Source organism: Haliotis rubra, unplaced genomic scaffold (genome assembly GCF_003918875.1).
Source record: "Haliotis rubra isolate DU_JTF1 unplaced genomic scaffold, ASM391887v1 Scf399, whole genome shotgun sequence".
Classification (NCBI taxonomy): Eukaryota; Metazoa; Mollusca; class Gastropoda; order Lepetellida; family Haliotidae; genus Haliotis; species Haliotis rubra.
Window position 1 is genome coordinate 482,969 of NW_025767078.1, and position 15,897 is coordinate 498,865.

Sequence of the window (15,897 nt, forward strand, 5' to 3'; positions counted from 1 at the left end):
GAAACAAGTTTTAATTACCGCTAGAAATTGTACAGCGGATAGAGTCAAGCTGTGTGTGAATCTCTGTGGTAGCCTCAATCCTTTCCTTCAGACATCGGAGGATAGGTACGTGGAATCGGTACAAATCCATTTTTCTTACACAGAGATGTAAGATTATTTTGCATGTTTTTGGCGAAGCAGGCCGCGCGTTGACAGAGTGGTTCGTGTTCGTATCTAGTCGTTCTCACACTGGCGCCGACTGGGAACCCCCAGTGCGATCCCACCATCCGTATAATTATCGCAAAACAAAAACTCTCACCACCTCTTATGGTCGGCGCATCCAACAGTTTATAATGAAGTTTTCGGGCCGCGTCCTCCTAGCAGTTGAGGACCCTGTCCCGTGCCAGGTCAGTGGTAAGGGAAATGCACAACGCGATCGGTGTCACATAGGCTAGCGCTGACGATTTGGTTCCTATCTCTCACTACCCTGTCCTCGTGGGTCGACGAAATCTAAACATACATTTCCCCGTGGGGTATCGAGGAGAGGGGCGGGGTCACCAGCTCTTCAACCATCACGCTCCATTTGCATGCCTAGCGGCGCACTTGCTAAGCTGTATCAAATCGGTTAGAAGATAACCCCATTGGCTGACGAGGGCCGGTCTTAGCAGTGAGCCCCACCTCCTTGGATATGAGTGACAGGTGAACGGCTGTGCATGACGCACTACGATAAACTCGAGAGACTTCCCATGTTAATAAATACACTGAAGACAATTGTAATGAAGACAGGACTAAATGTATGGGATTCTAGTTGAGATACATCTACGGATCCAGCGCCTGCTCATCATTAAGTGTGTGGACTCGACTCGTGCTGGTTACTCCTTGCCGTGACACAAGGATAAAACCGTGCCCTAACCCTAAGCTTATACTGTCGGCCACGAGGCCAAGGGTGACGGAGTTTACCTATCTACCTATCTGTTCCCCACATACTTTGTCAGGACGTCGGACGATCAAAAACCAGCCCCAATGCTGCTGGAAGGGTCAAGCCCGGACATGATGGCAGCTCAGTCCAAGCTGTTGTTCCAGCTCAACAAATACTACAATGAACGGGTGCAGTCCCGGAAGGGAACGGTGTCCAAGACTGTCCGCGAGGTCTGCAAGGTGGTGCAGGACGTCCTCAAAGAAGTAGAAGTCCAGGAACCAAGGTTCATCTCCTCCCTGACCGAAGTGAACGGCAGGTATGAGGGTCTGGAGGTTGTGTCCCCTTCAGAGTACGAAGTGGTGTTGTACCTCAATCAGATGGGGGTGTTCAACTTCGTGGACGATGGCACTATCCCCGGGTGTGCTGTGCTCAAGCTGAGTGATGGACGAAAGCGATCTATGTCTCTGTGGGTAGAATTTATCACAGCATCCGGGTACCTCTCAGCACGGAAAATCCGTTCCCGTTTTCAGACGCTCGTGGCCCAGGCTGTTGACAAATGTAGCTACCGAGATGTTGTGAAAATGATCCCTGATACCACGGAAGTAAGGTTGAGAATCAAAGAACGATTTATAGTTCAGATTACCCCTGCGTTTCGATGTGGAGGTATTTGGTGCCGATCGGCCGCCCACTGGCCGGTTCCTCACACCCCATGGCCAAACCCAAACCTGGTGGCAGAGGTGAAAACCGAGGGATTTGACTTGTTATCTAAAGAGAGTATCTACATGAAGGATAAACAGTCGGCGGCGGAGGGTGACGCCTGGGTGATGTCATTCCGCTATGCCGAGGACAGACTACTGTACGGGGGATGTAGAAGGAAATGTCTGAGCATTCTCAAGGCTCTACGGGACCGACACCTGGACCAGCCCGGCCAACCTATTATGAGCTACCACCTGAAGACCCTGCTCCTTTACGAGTGTGAAAAACACCCGCGAGAAGTGGAATGGGACGATACCTGTTTGGGGGACAGAATCAACGGAATTCTTCTTCAACTTATATCCTGTCTTCAAAACAGACGGTGCCCCCATTATTTTCTGCCAAACGTTGATCTCTTCAAAGGAAAGTCAACATCAGCCATGGACAATGCTGCTAAACAGGTATGGAGAATACTTCGAGAACTGCTCACAAATCCAAGAAGCCTGGACAAGCTCTGACAAGCAACACTTGTGTTTTAGGATTTTTAATTCTTGTTGGTGTAATTCTACAATGGAAGTATTGTCATCGGGCTCTTGTGACGTGGTAAGTGCGTGTCTACAGCGAGCTTGCATGTGATATCACTGACGCTATTTCCCCATTTCCAGGGGACGTATTTATACCAAAATCGGGCAAATATACCATTTACCATTCGAGAACTATTCATATTCTCGCCACTGAACAATACTCAAAATTCCTATGATGGGACATGTGATTACTTTGTGACTCAACAGAAGACGTTTCAGGTTGAAATGGCATATCCAAAGATTCGTGTATCATTTTTATCGCAGTATTTACTGCAAATGAACTTTTAATATCGTTGCACCGTATGCTCATGTGTACATATGCTTCATTCTTTTCATTTCTCCCATGCTCATGTCGGTGTAAAATTATGTATTTAAGTAATCGAAATAAACCGCGTATTACATTGAAAGTGACATTTTTTCAATTTATGAGCAGAGATTGTATAAGAGTTGATACACACGACTGGAGACTGAGGTCGGATGCCGCTCAGCATCCATACACGAGAGCGATGGAAAATAATATCCGACTGTGAGATACATAAGCAAATACGATACTGCCAGTTTATTTTCTTAACCATGCTTTTCTACAGCGTATGTTCATGGTTGACGGACTTGGCATTTTAGGTTTATAAACACAGAAACATATGGAAGAACACAGCGCCGTCTACACGCATAACAGACGGAGTCACTCCCAAGTTGACGATGTCTACATACCCCCAAAACTCCTTCATAATGATTTATGGCCGCATAAATATTCTGTTATTCTATGGGAATTTTTTTACTGCTTCAAAATGAAATGATTGATGTGTATAAGTCAAACACGAGGAATAAGTACATGTAGTTAATTTAAAAATGCAGGAAACATATTTTGGAGTGTTCTTCGTCATTAACTTCGGGTCTGTGCATTTAGATCATACGATGGCTGACAACCTCAGGTACTTGGTTAACAGAATTCACGTCAACCTTAGCTTCCTACTTGAGTCGAAGTAACGTCCAAAAATAACAGTGGAAACAGAATTTCTATGTTTCTTATAAAACACATACGAGCTGGAATCAACGTAATTGTTCTACTGGTAATTTTAACAAGACTATCGTTACCTTTTCATTTTACTGGTAATTACATTACAACTAAAGGTAGACCGAGACGGGTTACCTCTAAACCCAGAGACAAGATGCCGTGTAAATACAACATAACTCTGTAATTCGTAACAGGTGCACGAGTAGCTAGATGGATATTTTAATTACAAGTGCCAGGGGCGAGAATGATTCATTAAGGAGGAAAACTCAAATTGTTTAAAAGCATTTCCTGATTTCAGTGGAGTAACTAGGTCATACAATCCCCAGGCCTGCCATTTATCAAACTGAAATAGCTAGATGACAACGTTTACTCGGAGGCTAGTCGGCAGGAAAACATATTGAACTGAAGGAGATACTGCAACCACTTGAACACAAGAAGCATGGCATGTCGTCATCGTTCCTAACATGCATTCTTGGTAATAACATGGGCTTTGGTTACTCAATGTAACGTTCGGTGTGCTTAAGACAAGAGCGTCTAGTTATAGCTCAGGCGATTCAACTCATGAAAACATACACCGTAGAAGGAAGCCTACTGTATAATGTTTCAAAATTTAACTCTTAAATGCTTTTTGTGTTCAAGACAAAGTAAACATACCGTTCAGGAAATAACCATATCCTCATTACAATTACTGAAGAGATTTGTATCGCATATGATCCAACGAAGCGAATTTACAATGCATATATTGCAGCATGCTGTACGTATTTACTTGAAATAGTTATCCTCATAAACCTATTGATGACCTATAGGATCTTACATAGCGAATTATGATCATACATAGCGAATATACAACATAAACAATACATCCCGGAACTGTTAACAATGTGTAGAACTTATTTATTTATGTGGATTTATTTGATTAGTGTGCTTTTCACAAACGCTATGATATATTCCCAACTATTCATTTAGACACAGGATTGTCACAGTTATATCAATATTGAGGCATTGTTTCGCTACATAGATAACCATTATTGTTCACGCATTCGACACTACTCCTCAAATTCTGGCATATCCAAGTCTATGAAAAGGTATCTGAACATACCTTACCAGTGCCCACCGTACCTGAGACATACTGTATACTGTTCTAAATATTCACGCTTTTCACTGAAATACCAACTGAACATAACCGAAAATAATATGTCGACTACACTATACCATACAGACAATAAGCTGAATAATATATGTAAATGCAAGACTCGTCATAACACAACAGGTCCTGTCTTTGATAAGTCACTGACAGTTAGTAGGTAGTATAATCTGCGCTTTCTATATTTCTCATTGTGGGGTCTGTTTTGAAGAATAAAATCTGTCATTTAGTAAGGGTCTCCACGAGTACTTCACACCAAGTCAACTCCCGAGGCAAGATCTCTCAACTCTTCATGCAATCTCTGATTTTCAATTATGTTCTGGAAGCAGTGGATACAGTTTCATCAAAGCTGTTGTCCTGCTGAGAGGCGAAACAGCTTAATTGAAACGCGATATAAGGAAATGCAGGAGAGTGCTATTTCAGCACTTAAAATACGTAGGCCCAGAATATAACAAGCACAAAGATATTCATTAAAATATGTAAATAATATTCTTGACAATAAGCATAAACCCGTTCAGTCAAAAACATTTAAATTGCTGATTGAAAAAACACAACATTACTTGACTGCTTTGGCGAAGAGCATTTTGATTTTCTTATCACCTGGATCAACAAATACATTTGTTTATCATAGCATACACCTATTATTGGATACATTAGAATTATGCGTCGTTTTTGTAATAACCTGTAAGAACATTGTAATTTAATATGCATGCGTTATAATTACACTAATAGTCAACGGTATTTCATACTTGGCTATTCGCGGTATGACCGGTCGACCTACAAAGACAACTAGGTGGGGTGGCGTTTATTACTTGCCGTAAACGAGAGATTGTGACTGACAAAAACACCTAAACTGCCTGCTATTCATGGCAGGTTATCATACTGTTAACGACTTGGCGAAACATCACTAATTCTAGCAGATATGACACTCCTATTAACGAAAAGAAACATCTGGCCAATATAAAAAGGTGTGTTTCAAGATGACCGTTCAGAATCGTCCAACATGCATACAGATATTCTTGTGGATATTAGGGTTTAAAGTTTCTAAAAACCCGGAGCTCATTTATGCTGCAATAAGTAAACATATAAATGTAATATTTCCCATGATATAAAACGGTTTAAGATTATATACTCATCATAAATGTCTCTTTTAGTTGGGGGTCTTGAATTACAGGTAAACTTCACAAAGTGACGACGAGAACCCTGACTGTACAGGTATTTGACCTGTAGGTATTTGCCCTTAGTAGCATGACGCGGTTAACATTAACGTTATTTTGAACACCTATGGTCACGATTACTTGTTGTGTTATGTGTGTATCATAACTAGCATAAAACATCTACGTCATCAAAGAATATTGATATTAAGCCTTAATTTTTTTTAATCCAAATCAATCGAAGTACACTTAACCAAATATCCACACCGGATACCTAAATTTCGTACATTGTATCGAATAGTAAAACAGAAAATTCATTGACTTATCCCGTTCGACAAAAAAACATTCTGAAAATTTGACACTCTCATCTCCTCAGATCGACATCTGCAGCCTCAGTGGCGAGCGCTTTAGGTGGTCCACAGCCCGCACACGAAAAGTGTTTTTTCATTAACTCCAACCGGAGCTAATTAATTAGGATCAATGCGGCCAAGACTTGTTGATAGTAGCACTGAATAAAGAGAAAACATTTAAAAGAGAAAGGTGTCGCAGTTTCATTTTAACATGCCCTGGAAGGAGGTATTTTCACAGATTCGAACGAATAAGACTCTTTTCTCATTAACCCTTATCCAACAATCTTCTTGCACATCTAACGACCGATTAAATTTAATTAGTATCAGTATTTAATCTAAAAAGCAAGTGTATCAAGTTTTATGTGCAAAAGGCATTTAAATCTCGAACTGAAGAAGGAAACGTACATTCTTCCGAGGAATAATTTGTTTTTCGTTTCAATTGTTTCTGAATGAGTTTTCATATTCATTTTCGTCAACTTTATATTTTAATAACGACGATGAAAATGCGAATGGGAAGGACAAATGACACCCCAACTACACAGATTTACATAAAGAGGATACTTAATATCTTACAATTCATAATCAACGACCCAGTACATTAACGAAAATATGTACTGCCGGCTAAATTCAAATCCATATTACTTCAACAAACGATTATTCGTCTAACTCACAAAAGGAATCTGTCCAATTATATATACATATATATATATGCAAAATGGATATTTTATGACTTGAGATGAGAAATTATATTTTCGAATTGTTTTCGGTCAAGCTATAAACATAAAACACCATATCAAAAAGAAAACCAGCTCTGATATTCTACATCTGTTCACACAAGAGATTATCTTCCTGTTGCAGCCTAATTATCACAGTGAAGATGGACTGTATGAAGTAGGTTCCAGTTACTTTGGGGATATCAGGAAACGCCAGAACCACGCTTGTAACTTGCTACACGGTTCGAGAAAAGACGAAGGTTCTGTTACAATTAAATAACAAGTAATACCTAATCTAGATACCATTTATCAACACAATCGGTTGCATTGCAAGTAAAATACTGCTACAAATGAATGTAGATATACATTTATTGGGTGAGAACAAATTACTTATTCTGCGTGATAATATTGTGTGCCTATGAAGGTAAGTAACACCAGTATATATAAGACAGAATACCTTCCAGTGTTGGGCGTTTGTTGAATAACAGCTACATTTGTTTGTTTTGTTACAGGATTTACGAAAACAATTTCCTATTTTGTCATATTGACTATGTATTTTAACATGGAGGCATATCTGTTCATCTAGCCCGACTTTTCACATTGTAACATAAACGTTGAGGCATTATTTTGATGTTGTATATTTCAAATATATAATATATCAAGAAAAGCTTTTAATTCGACAGACAACATGTGTAAGAAACATACAGGTAGGTATATGTCACAGCAGACTGTAACAACAAAACGCCGGGACTAAAGAGTAGTCATAATTGTTGAAAATAATATGTCGTAAAGTACCGCCATAGCCACACGTGTGTACTGTGATGATTTAATTGTACATTGACTGCACAATAATACATAACAGAGAATAATAATCGATGATTTTGTTACAAAATTCACTGAACCCAGACTGTTTAATGTCCAATTAGCTTCAAATGAATGTACACATTAAACTGTTCCAGGATATCCAGAAAAATAACAATACTGTCTTAAATAAAGTTTGTAAATTATCATCCTGAAGATAGTACTACTTTAAAATGAATTTCCATATCTTCATGTTATGATTGAGCTAAAGAAAATACGTTAACTTGTACACTTTAATATACTGTTAAATATTCACTAGAGATTTCATAAATTACGCAGCTAATTTAGGACGCCACTCGATTTTAATGAGCGTCTTGGTGTCTCAGGGTATAAAAAAGGGTGAATATTAAAGAACCAAAGAAGCAGTACATACGTAATAGCACTTTCAGCAATACCTTCTTACATTGTCAGTATCGAAGCGCCACATTATTACAACATACGTATGCTATTTGCTGTAATATTAGTAAGACACAACTGCCTTACGGCATGAAAGTACGTGGATTTATTATCGTAAGTATTTCTCATTTGAGTTCTAATAAAATCACGGGTTTGAATTATAGCAGATAATGAATTGAGAGCATTTAGGTTACATCGGATATGTATTTCAAATTTTAATAGATATACTTACTTCACCCTGCATTGCTCTAATGATAAATAATTTCAAAGTATACATTCATTAAGCACCCATCAAAATAGAATTCATAAGAATTAAATGCAATGATGCACATAAAAGATATTGATGCTAATATCTCTCGACAGAATAACATTCCGAAAACGCATTCCTCTCCGACCATATTGCATGGGGAAATACATACACTGGAACTAGATGATATACATTATACATCATATACGTCTCAGCATTTATTAGCATATGCGAATGCATAATTACCAACCTAATGTATGAAATACACTCCAAATATGTCTCCAAAGGAGGAAAGTACATACATCCATCTCAGGTTACTTCATCATATTCTTTCACGCTGTCCGATAAACTAAACAACTGGTTCTGAGGTGTAATGGTCTCGCGGAGATCACAAACGCAAATGCTGACTGTTTACCATGAACGCCCCGGACTGCATAGAAAACCTCAACTGCATCATCATCGTCTACGGCGAGAACAATATGGCATTATGGAAAGCTGTGATACCCATCGGTAGCTAGGTTTTCGGGATGGGGGATATAGATCTAGTGTTGTGGGGTAGACTCCAAGCGTCTGGAGCGCACATCTCACACACTCAATTATTCGATCAATTTACCCCTGGAATTACAGGCCGACTATCTCTCGGCTTTGTCATCCCCGAACTGCTTATTAAAATGTACGCAATACCAATGTCATGGGAACAGGACTTCTCTGAAAATTGTCGCGCCTTTGAAGACAGGGTGAAATTAGACGTTCTCGGGTACTCGGGTGGAAGAAGGGTAGCAGAACGAGAACATGGGACAGATGAACGGGACTTGGAAGATATACTCCACTTCTTATAATCTCACTTCCGTCTATGTACGATCTATGATTAAAGAGTCAAAGGAATGGGGGGCTATAACAATAGGTAAATATGAGAGAGGAATGCTCGTTCTTCAGCACTGTGGTTGAGGCAGGGAGGGATTACTGATACACGGCAACTTTACGATAAGTTGAGCACCACGTCCAAAACACGGTCATTAAGGTTGAAAATGACACGATATCCTGGCTAGGACCTGTACCAGAAGTCGCATGGGGAGACGATGCACGTCGTGTCAGGCGTAGGGTGGGATGGGCGACGTATCGTAAAGACGACCATTACAATCATAACGCTAAACACCGCTATCCTTCTCACCTCCAGAAATTCATTATCAAGATTAGAGATAATACATAGATCGAATTTCCCCGTGCATGTTGGTGTTTGAGGGGTATTTCCATCTGTCACAATAGCCCGCCTCCATTCAACAAAGCTCTACCCTTTTCTCCACTGCCGTGGGATAACTGCTCAACCTGACTCTCTCTCCTAGAGATGCACGGTCGTAAACCGTGAGCTAGGGCAATAAAACATCCGCCGAGTTTTACGTATAATTCCAGCTAAATCGCTCAACGATGTTTAAGACTTTGGTAACACCGATAAGGTGTGTCTGGACAGAGTATTGTAAACAAAATTCAAGTTGGGATTAGTTCGGTTAAAATGTTTTCTGTAAATTGAAAAATTGAAAATGTAATTAAAAGATCATCGTTATGATATGTTGTGGCGGTTCCAGTCGGTCACCAAATTAGTGACACTACGGTGTAGGATTACATAAGTGGCCTTCTTCGGTTCATTGCATTTTCCTGCTGCCGTTTGACATTATAATTCCTGTTTGAACATATCGCCAACATGACGATATGTTTCAAAGGCAATGGCACTTTGAGATACCTTGTTGACTTTTTTCACACATACGTGAACCAGTACTGAATGAGTTAGGGTAAAAGCCGCTTTGAACAGTAGTTCAGTTACATTACAGTGTATCAGCTAAACGTGGAAGGGAGGTCAAGTGATGTAACTATTTGTTGTTTACCACTTAGGCAAAACCCATTAACACGGGTATGGTGCAAACAAACCTAGATCTGGGGTTCGAACCCACCAACGACCAATGCTTTCTGCACGATCCACGGTTTAGAATGATGGGTCACCAGTGTCACAGTTTTATTTATGAAAAAGAACGACATGAAAAAGATATTGACAATAAAACGCACAAAAGATATTCACCACGGCCAACTTTTTAAGTCGTTTTGGCCAGGTTTACATCCAAACATATTAATATGACAGGGAGCAAACCACTAAATATATTTCCCAGTAATTATCTTGCCGAGTAGGTGTGTGTATGTTACGAGCAGTGAACTTTATGAAGAGGAAGAGTTATGATCAGGATACAAGTGCCATGACTTCATGCAGCAGCTTGACGCAGAACAGACATTTGTTGTCTCATATAGCAAAACAAGCCCAACAACTGAACTGTGCTCAGCAGGTCGTCTAGGAGAGATACCATCTTATTGAAATAATGTCCAGTTTTCAATGCGAAATGTTAGCGAGATAAGAGGAAGAGGCGTGAGACATGCACTCCAGATTGGGGAGGAAATGGGAGCCAGAAGCCGTGCATTATCAACAAAAGCTGGAAGATGGGGCGATTCTCTGCCCAAAGACGTGGTCAATCGCAGTCTACGTGCTGTTTTCAAGATGGCGGTATGACAACTGCAATTAATTTGGTTCTAAAGCAACGCCAAAGATGACCTTACAACAACGACATGCACAGGCGCCAAATCCATAATTGTACTCTCAGGCGCGTCCACACCTAAGTTCTGCCAGCATGGTATGAAATATGACATGCGTTATGAAAACCCCGACTTCAGGTACTCCCGACAAAACATGACATGTAAACTCAAGGGCGTTGCGATCTGAATATTGACATGAAGGTTCGCAAAGGGATGAGCATCCGCAAGGCTTTCGGATTATATCATTTAGCCAATAATCGTCATCGGATGACGTGGACCCGACGGAAGCTGAACCTCAGACGAATCAAGGACAAAAAGCCACATACCAACTTCTATTGGGTTCGTGTTCCTGACTAATCTCATGGAACCGAGAAGTCGCGAGGACAAGGAACGTTGTTTTCACAGGAGATTTGATTACCGAATGCATTATGGGAGACAAGGCCGTTTCCGCCACAGGACCGCCGGCAGTTGCTCTTTTAGCTATTGCTTTTTGTGTCCATTTACTAGAGAATACGGCAGCCGTGATTCTCGTGATGGGGCAGGACCCCCGAGAATACCTAATGAAGATTAAACATGGGCAGTTCCGTTGTGCCCGGGCCTGCGCTAGACTGAAGAATATCTGATACTCCCTGAGCGAGATGGAGACGTTCCGTCATTGCCCAGCGCCCTGGTGTCGAGCTTCACGTGCACCACGTGAAGGGTCTTCGCGCGGTCTTCTCCTGCTGCTGCACGCGACAGACCCTTCTATCAGCCACCACGACAATTAGCAGCGCAATTACCTGTGGACTCAGTGCGATGAAAGAGGAAGGTCTTTTCAGCTAATTGGGCGTCGAGAAGGTCCTTGAGGACCTCAAAGCTGGGATAGACACAGATATTCACGGAGATGATTCGAGATGGGAATTCCGGGCGAGATTTGACATGGTTTAGGCTGTCACCTTTTTGTCATGATCCCTTCCCATGGCACTCGCCTTGTGTAACAAGAACTCGAGGTTTAGAAAGATCCCATTGTCTTTGAAGCTCAAAGATTAAATATAATTGGCTACGGAGTAGAGAGTATCAGCTTGATGATGGTTTATCGAGCAAATTTTCCAGCTCCATACAGATTTCCAAAAATACAGATTACCAGCCAATACTTTCAGAATGAGAATATATTAGCTCACGCCAGCACTGCATACGAACACTGAACATTGCAAATGTGAGTGACTTGGATTTAACGCCGCCATATTCGAATTACATCACGGCGTGTCAGCCTGATGTGTGAGGCAAATCTGAAGTGATGCGGGTCTCAAGACATTTATGACTGAAACCCACGACCACATGTATTGTGCTGAGATTTCGAGAAACAAAATCACGGCGAACCTAGATTAGAACCCGCGATCACAGGTTCCTGGCGTTCCCAAGGGACGCAACTCTGTAAGGCGTATTGCAGGGTCTTAAGACTTGGCTACCTGTGATAATTACCAATATCACCCAGTTTCAAGGAGATGTAGGATAAAACCAAATGAATATGCCTTCACTCACTTGGATTTGATACGATGTGTATAGAAAATGCATCCTGTGTTAAGAATAATAAAATAAATCTGTTTAATTTTGAATTAGCAAAACAAAAATAAGGGAATTTTGCCATGAGATTAAACTTGATAAACTTTAAGAGTATCGATGATCCTATATCGTTCAATAATGATCAATTAGCCAATTCCTTCCATTAATTTACCCAGTTAAGCTAGAAATATGAGAACTGTGAGACCACCTTATCTGTTTTATGTTTATATCTAAGCATGCTGATTCCAAAAGATAAAAATTGTTCACATCACTGATGACAACAACTATGACTACAACCTTTCCAGAAGTCAACTGTCCCTCAAGTCGAGCAATATTGGGGCCGCTCCAGCTGTTGCTGTCTACATGTTACAGCGTTGAGGGACTGTTTCTCCGAAGATTATAAAGAGCGTCATATGAAACCCACCCAAAAATGTTAGATCTGGACAACAATATTCAAGGCCTCCGTAAAGAGATCATTTCAAAATCTGACGAACGCTTCAATTAAAATCATTATTTCTGATGTAATTCCCTGGTCGACGTGTACTGAGTGTTGACATGCATTTACATGGCTTTGTGACACAAAGGGGACCGGATACGCCCACCTTTCCCGAACACCTCGTATCACCACTATTTGATAGTGACTCTTAAACACGTGTATTATTTAGTAAACGTCGTACGTCAGACTCTGCTTTTAGCAGACAGTACGTATGATCATGGAAATGCATATGTGACTCTGATTTATACAGAAATAAATAATAAGAGACACTTCGACCTCATTCATAACACTTATGAGGTAATATAAAACTCGTAAATTTGTTGATACGGACTCAAAAGCATGTTTACAAGTAATTAAGTCATATTTTCCAAAAATCCTGAATAATGCGATCACACTCTCAGCAAATCAGCTCTACATACGGATAGAATAAGACGGATTCAGACGAGAAAAATTGTACCGTAGCCATAATCTTGGATTAACATCTAGTCTCTGAAATGAACATATTTTACAGAAAAAACGGTTCATAAATGATAATAATAGAATGTAAGGAAAAGAAGCCCAGGGACTTTCTTTGTTTTCAGAAACAGTAGTTATCTAGACTTTCCACCTATTCTAGACTTGCATGGGCTTTGTTGGATATATTTGTTACAGGGTCTGCATGACAGACTACCGTGTTCTCAAAACCACACAATTAGTTAAATTTCCAAACGCTCAATATAGCGACTGCTCAACTACAGCTTGTATCATCTTATCTTCAACTGTAGATTGGGAAAGTGGTAAAAAAAGGAAAACTCATTTGTGTCAGCGTGGTTTAGTTGCTGACTTGGACAGCACTGTGCAGCTATCTCCGTGAAAATCAAAACTTAATCGCACAATTGCAGGCCAAAAGAAAACGGGAAACACGGAAAGTTAGTCGTATTTCCCAGAACTAATGGATGTGAAAACCTAGCCTTCGCGCCAGCCCGGCAAAATAAACCATAAAAACGTCAAAATAAACAAATGATGTTTAAGCATGTAACTAAAGTGTCGCAAAACAAAACGGAACCGTTCGTTACAACGGCCCAACTAATCTCTTCCAAGACCTACCCAGTCGAGTGTGTTTCGGTGGTCTGCGAAAACACCGGAAAGTATATTCTTGTGTAAAACGCATCTAAACAGCGTCATGTCTAATTTTATGTTTAATACATTTTTCTACTCAAAATAAGTTAAAGGACATATTTTTGACACAGGACTGTAGTAATATCTCATGCACACACAGTCAAAAGAAAACAAAAGAAAACTGAATTACAGTTTAACCATCGTAATGTAAACAAAACAGACTTTAACTTCTTTGGGGGGATATAAATTATCTTATTTTCACCCATTGCTCAATGCGTTTGTAAAAAAATGGCAGATTAAACAAGGGTCAAATAATAGTTGAGACTTTTGGGTCAAAATGTAGAATGTGACTTATGAAAGCATCAACACTATATAACGTACGCTCATACGTAACGCGTCATGTAAAAATGGCCATTCTTTATATGTTATTCTGTCATATCAGGGCATCGCATTTGTGACATGCGTGATGACTGAAGGGAACATTTGAAGAAATACGATGACATTTAATTTCATTCATACACATAACATTTCATTCAGAAATTTCAATATTAACATAATCCCTTCATTCAAACGTGTTGAAGAAAGCAGCGTTGACTGCCAGGGACTTGGACGAAACCCGGAAGTAAATTGTTCGATTGTCCTTTATGACAATCCTTAACATATGTTACCAAGGCCTGTCCCCAAATTTGCATTAAACATAAAAAAGAAATAATCTGTTATAAATTCTGTTCTGCTCCCGAATCGAAACAGATCGCTTGATGAAGAGAACCTGCTGTCAAGAAAACACAAATTTAAAATGATATGTTAGTATGTAACAAATCAACCACAACACGTATATACTGGTCTCCGATACAATAAGAGCATAGAGAACAGAGGAGGGTAGCTGAACATCAGACTGACTGACTGACTGAGTTTGGTTTTACGCCGCGTTTAGCAATATTCCAGCAACATCACGGCGGGGGACACCAGAAATGGGCTTCACACAATGTACCCATGTGGGGATTCGAACCCGCTTCTTTGGCGTGATTGCCAACGATGTACCATATGTGTGGACACCAGACGGTGTTGTATGAGAGATGGATCAACGTCTTTACAAGCAGCTGACTATATGTGTATTGTATGAATGATGACAATAAAGGAGTGATGTACTGATGAGGTGACCCACAAATACCGTGCCACAGTGCCGCATGTCAGTCAAAACCATGTAGTAGTGAATATTGCGCCTGCTAGGAGGGCGGAAGAAGGGGTTCGATCCCCTGACCGCGTCACACCAAGCAACGTTAAAAGATGGAACTTGTTGTTTCCCTGCCTCGCCCTCTACATTAATGGGATAAAACATCGACTGCTCAGATTAAGGTACAACGTGAGTTGGGTATCCATGTTAAACTGCGACATGATATTTCAGAAGGACTTAAGAAGACGTAAGTTCGGACTAGTACAAACAGCCACACATACACGTGCATGCACGTGCCTATGTAAATGCAATACTCTTGAAAGCGACGTTAAACTATATTTAACTTAACTTCCCCACCAGCTGAAGATGTGTTACGATGCCATATGTTACGACAGTGTCCCTGATATACTGTTAACAAAGTTCACCAGAAGTACCTAAGCATGAAATGAAAGTCACGGTGATTTCAGAATGACGCATGCATGTGTCAGAGATTATGGTTGTTGCTGCTACGGTGTATGACAACCATCCCAAAACCTTGACTACAAAACAGAAGCCTTACTGAGGCTTCTTTAGACTAATGCTTAGTCTCTGAATAATATATAATTTTGATAGTAACAAACAAGCCCATTTAAATTGAAAAGGAGCCCTAGGGAGACCAGAGTTCAGAGGAAATCTAGACTTGCTTTATTTAGGGCTTTAGCACTGCAGAGAGGGCTTGGCAGTAGGGAAAATAATGTGGTTCAGGGACTGTGAGACGGACTAAGGCTTCTTCAACATCTTCAACAGACAGTGCAGCAAGGCTGGTGTCAGTCGGTTCAGCGAAGGGTGGGTCAAGGAGCAGCTGTGGGGAGCGACGTTATAGTAGCGACATTCCGTAAAGCAGCTTTGAATACTATATCAGTAATCTCTCGGCGTGTCAGCACCATGCAGGGAGAAAGTCCACGTCTTACATATCTAA

The 15,897-nt window shown here is 40.5% G+C and overlaps 2 protein-coding genes across 2 annotated transcripts in view; one reads left to right on the forward strand and one right to left on the reverse strand.

The window, feature by feature from the left end:
- Window positions 1–15,897, reverse strand: part of LOC124287018 (neurobeachin-like) — a 263,526-nt gene that overhangs the window by 68,149 nt on the left and 179,480 nt on the right.
- On the forward strand, window positions 741–2,582 carry LOC124287025 (protein mab-21-like 2). The gene has a single exon (XM_046723484.1). It carries the CDS (start codon window positions 1,003–1,005, stop codon window positions 2,107–2,109), a length of 1,107 nt encoding a protein of 368 aa, XP_046579440.1. The 5' UTR covers window positions 741–1,002; the 3' UTR covers window positions 2,110–2,582.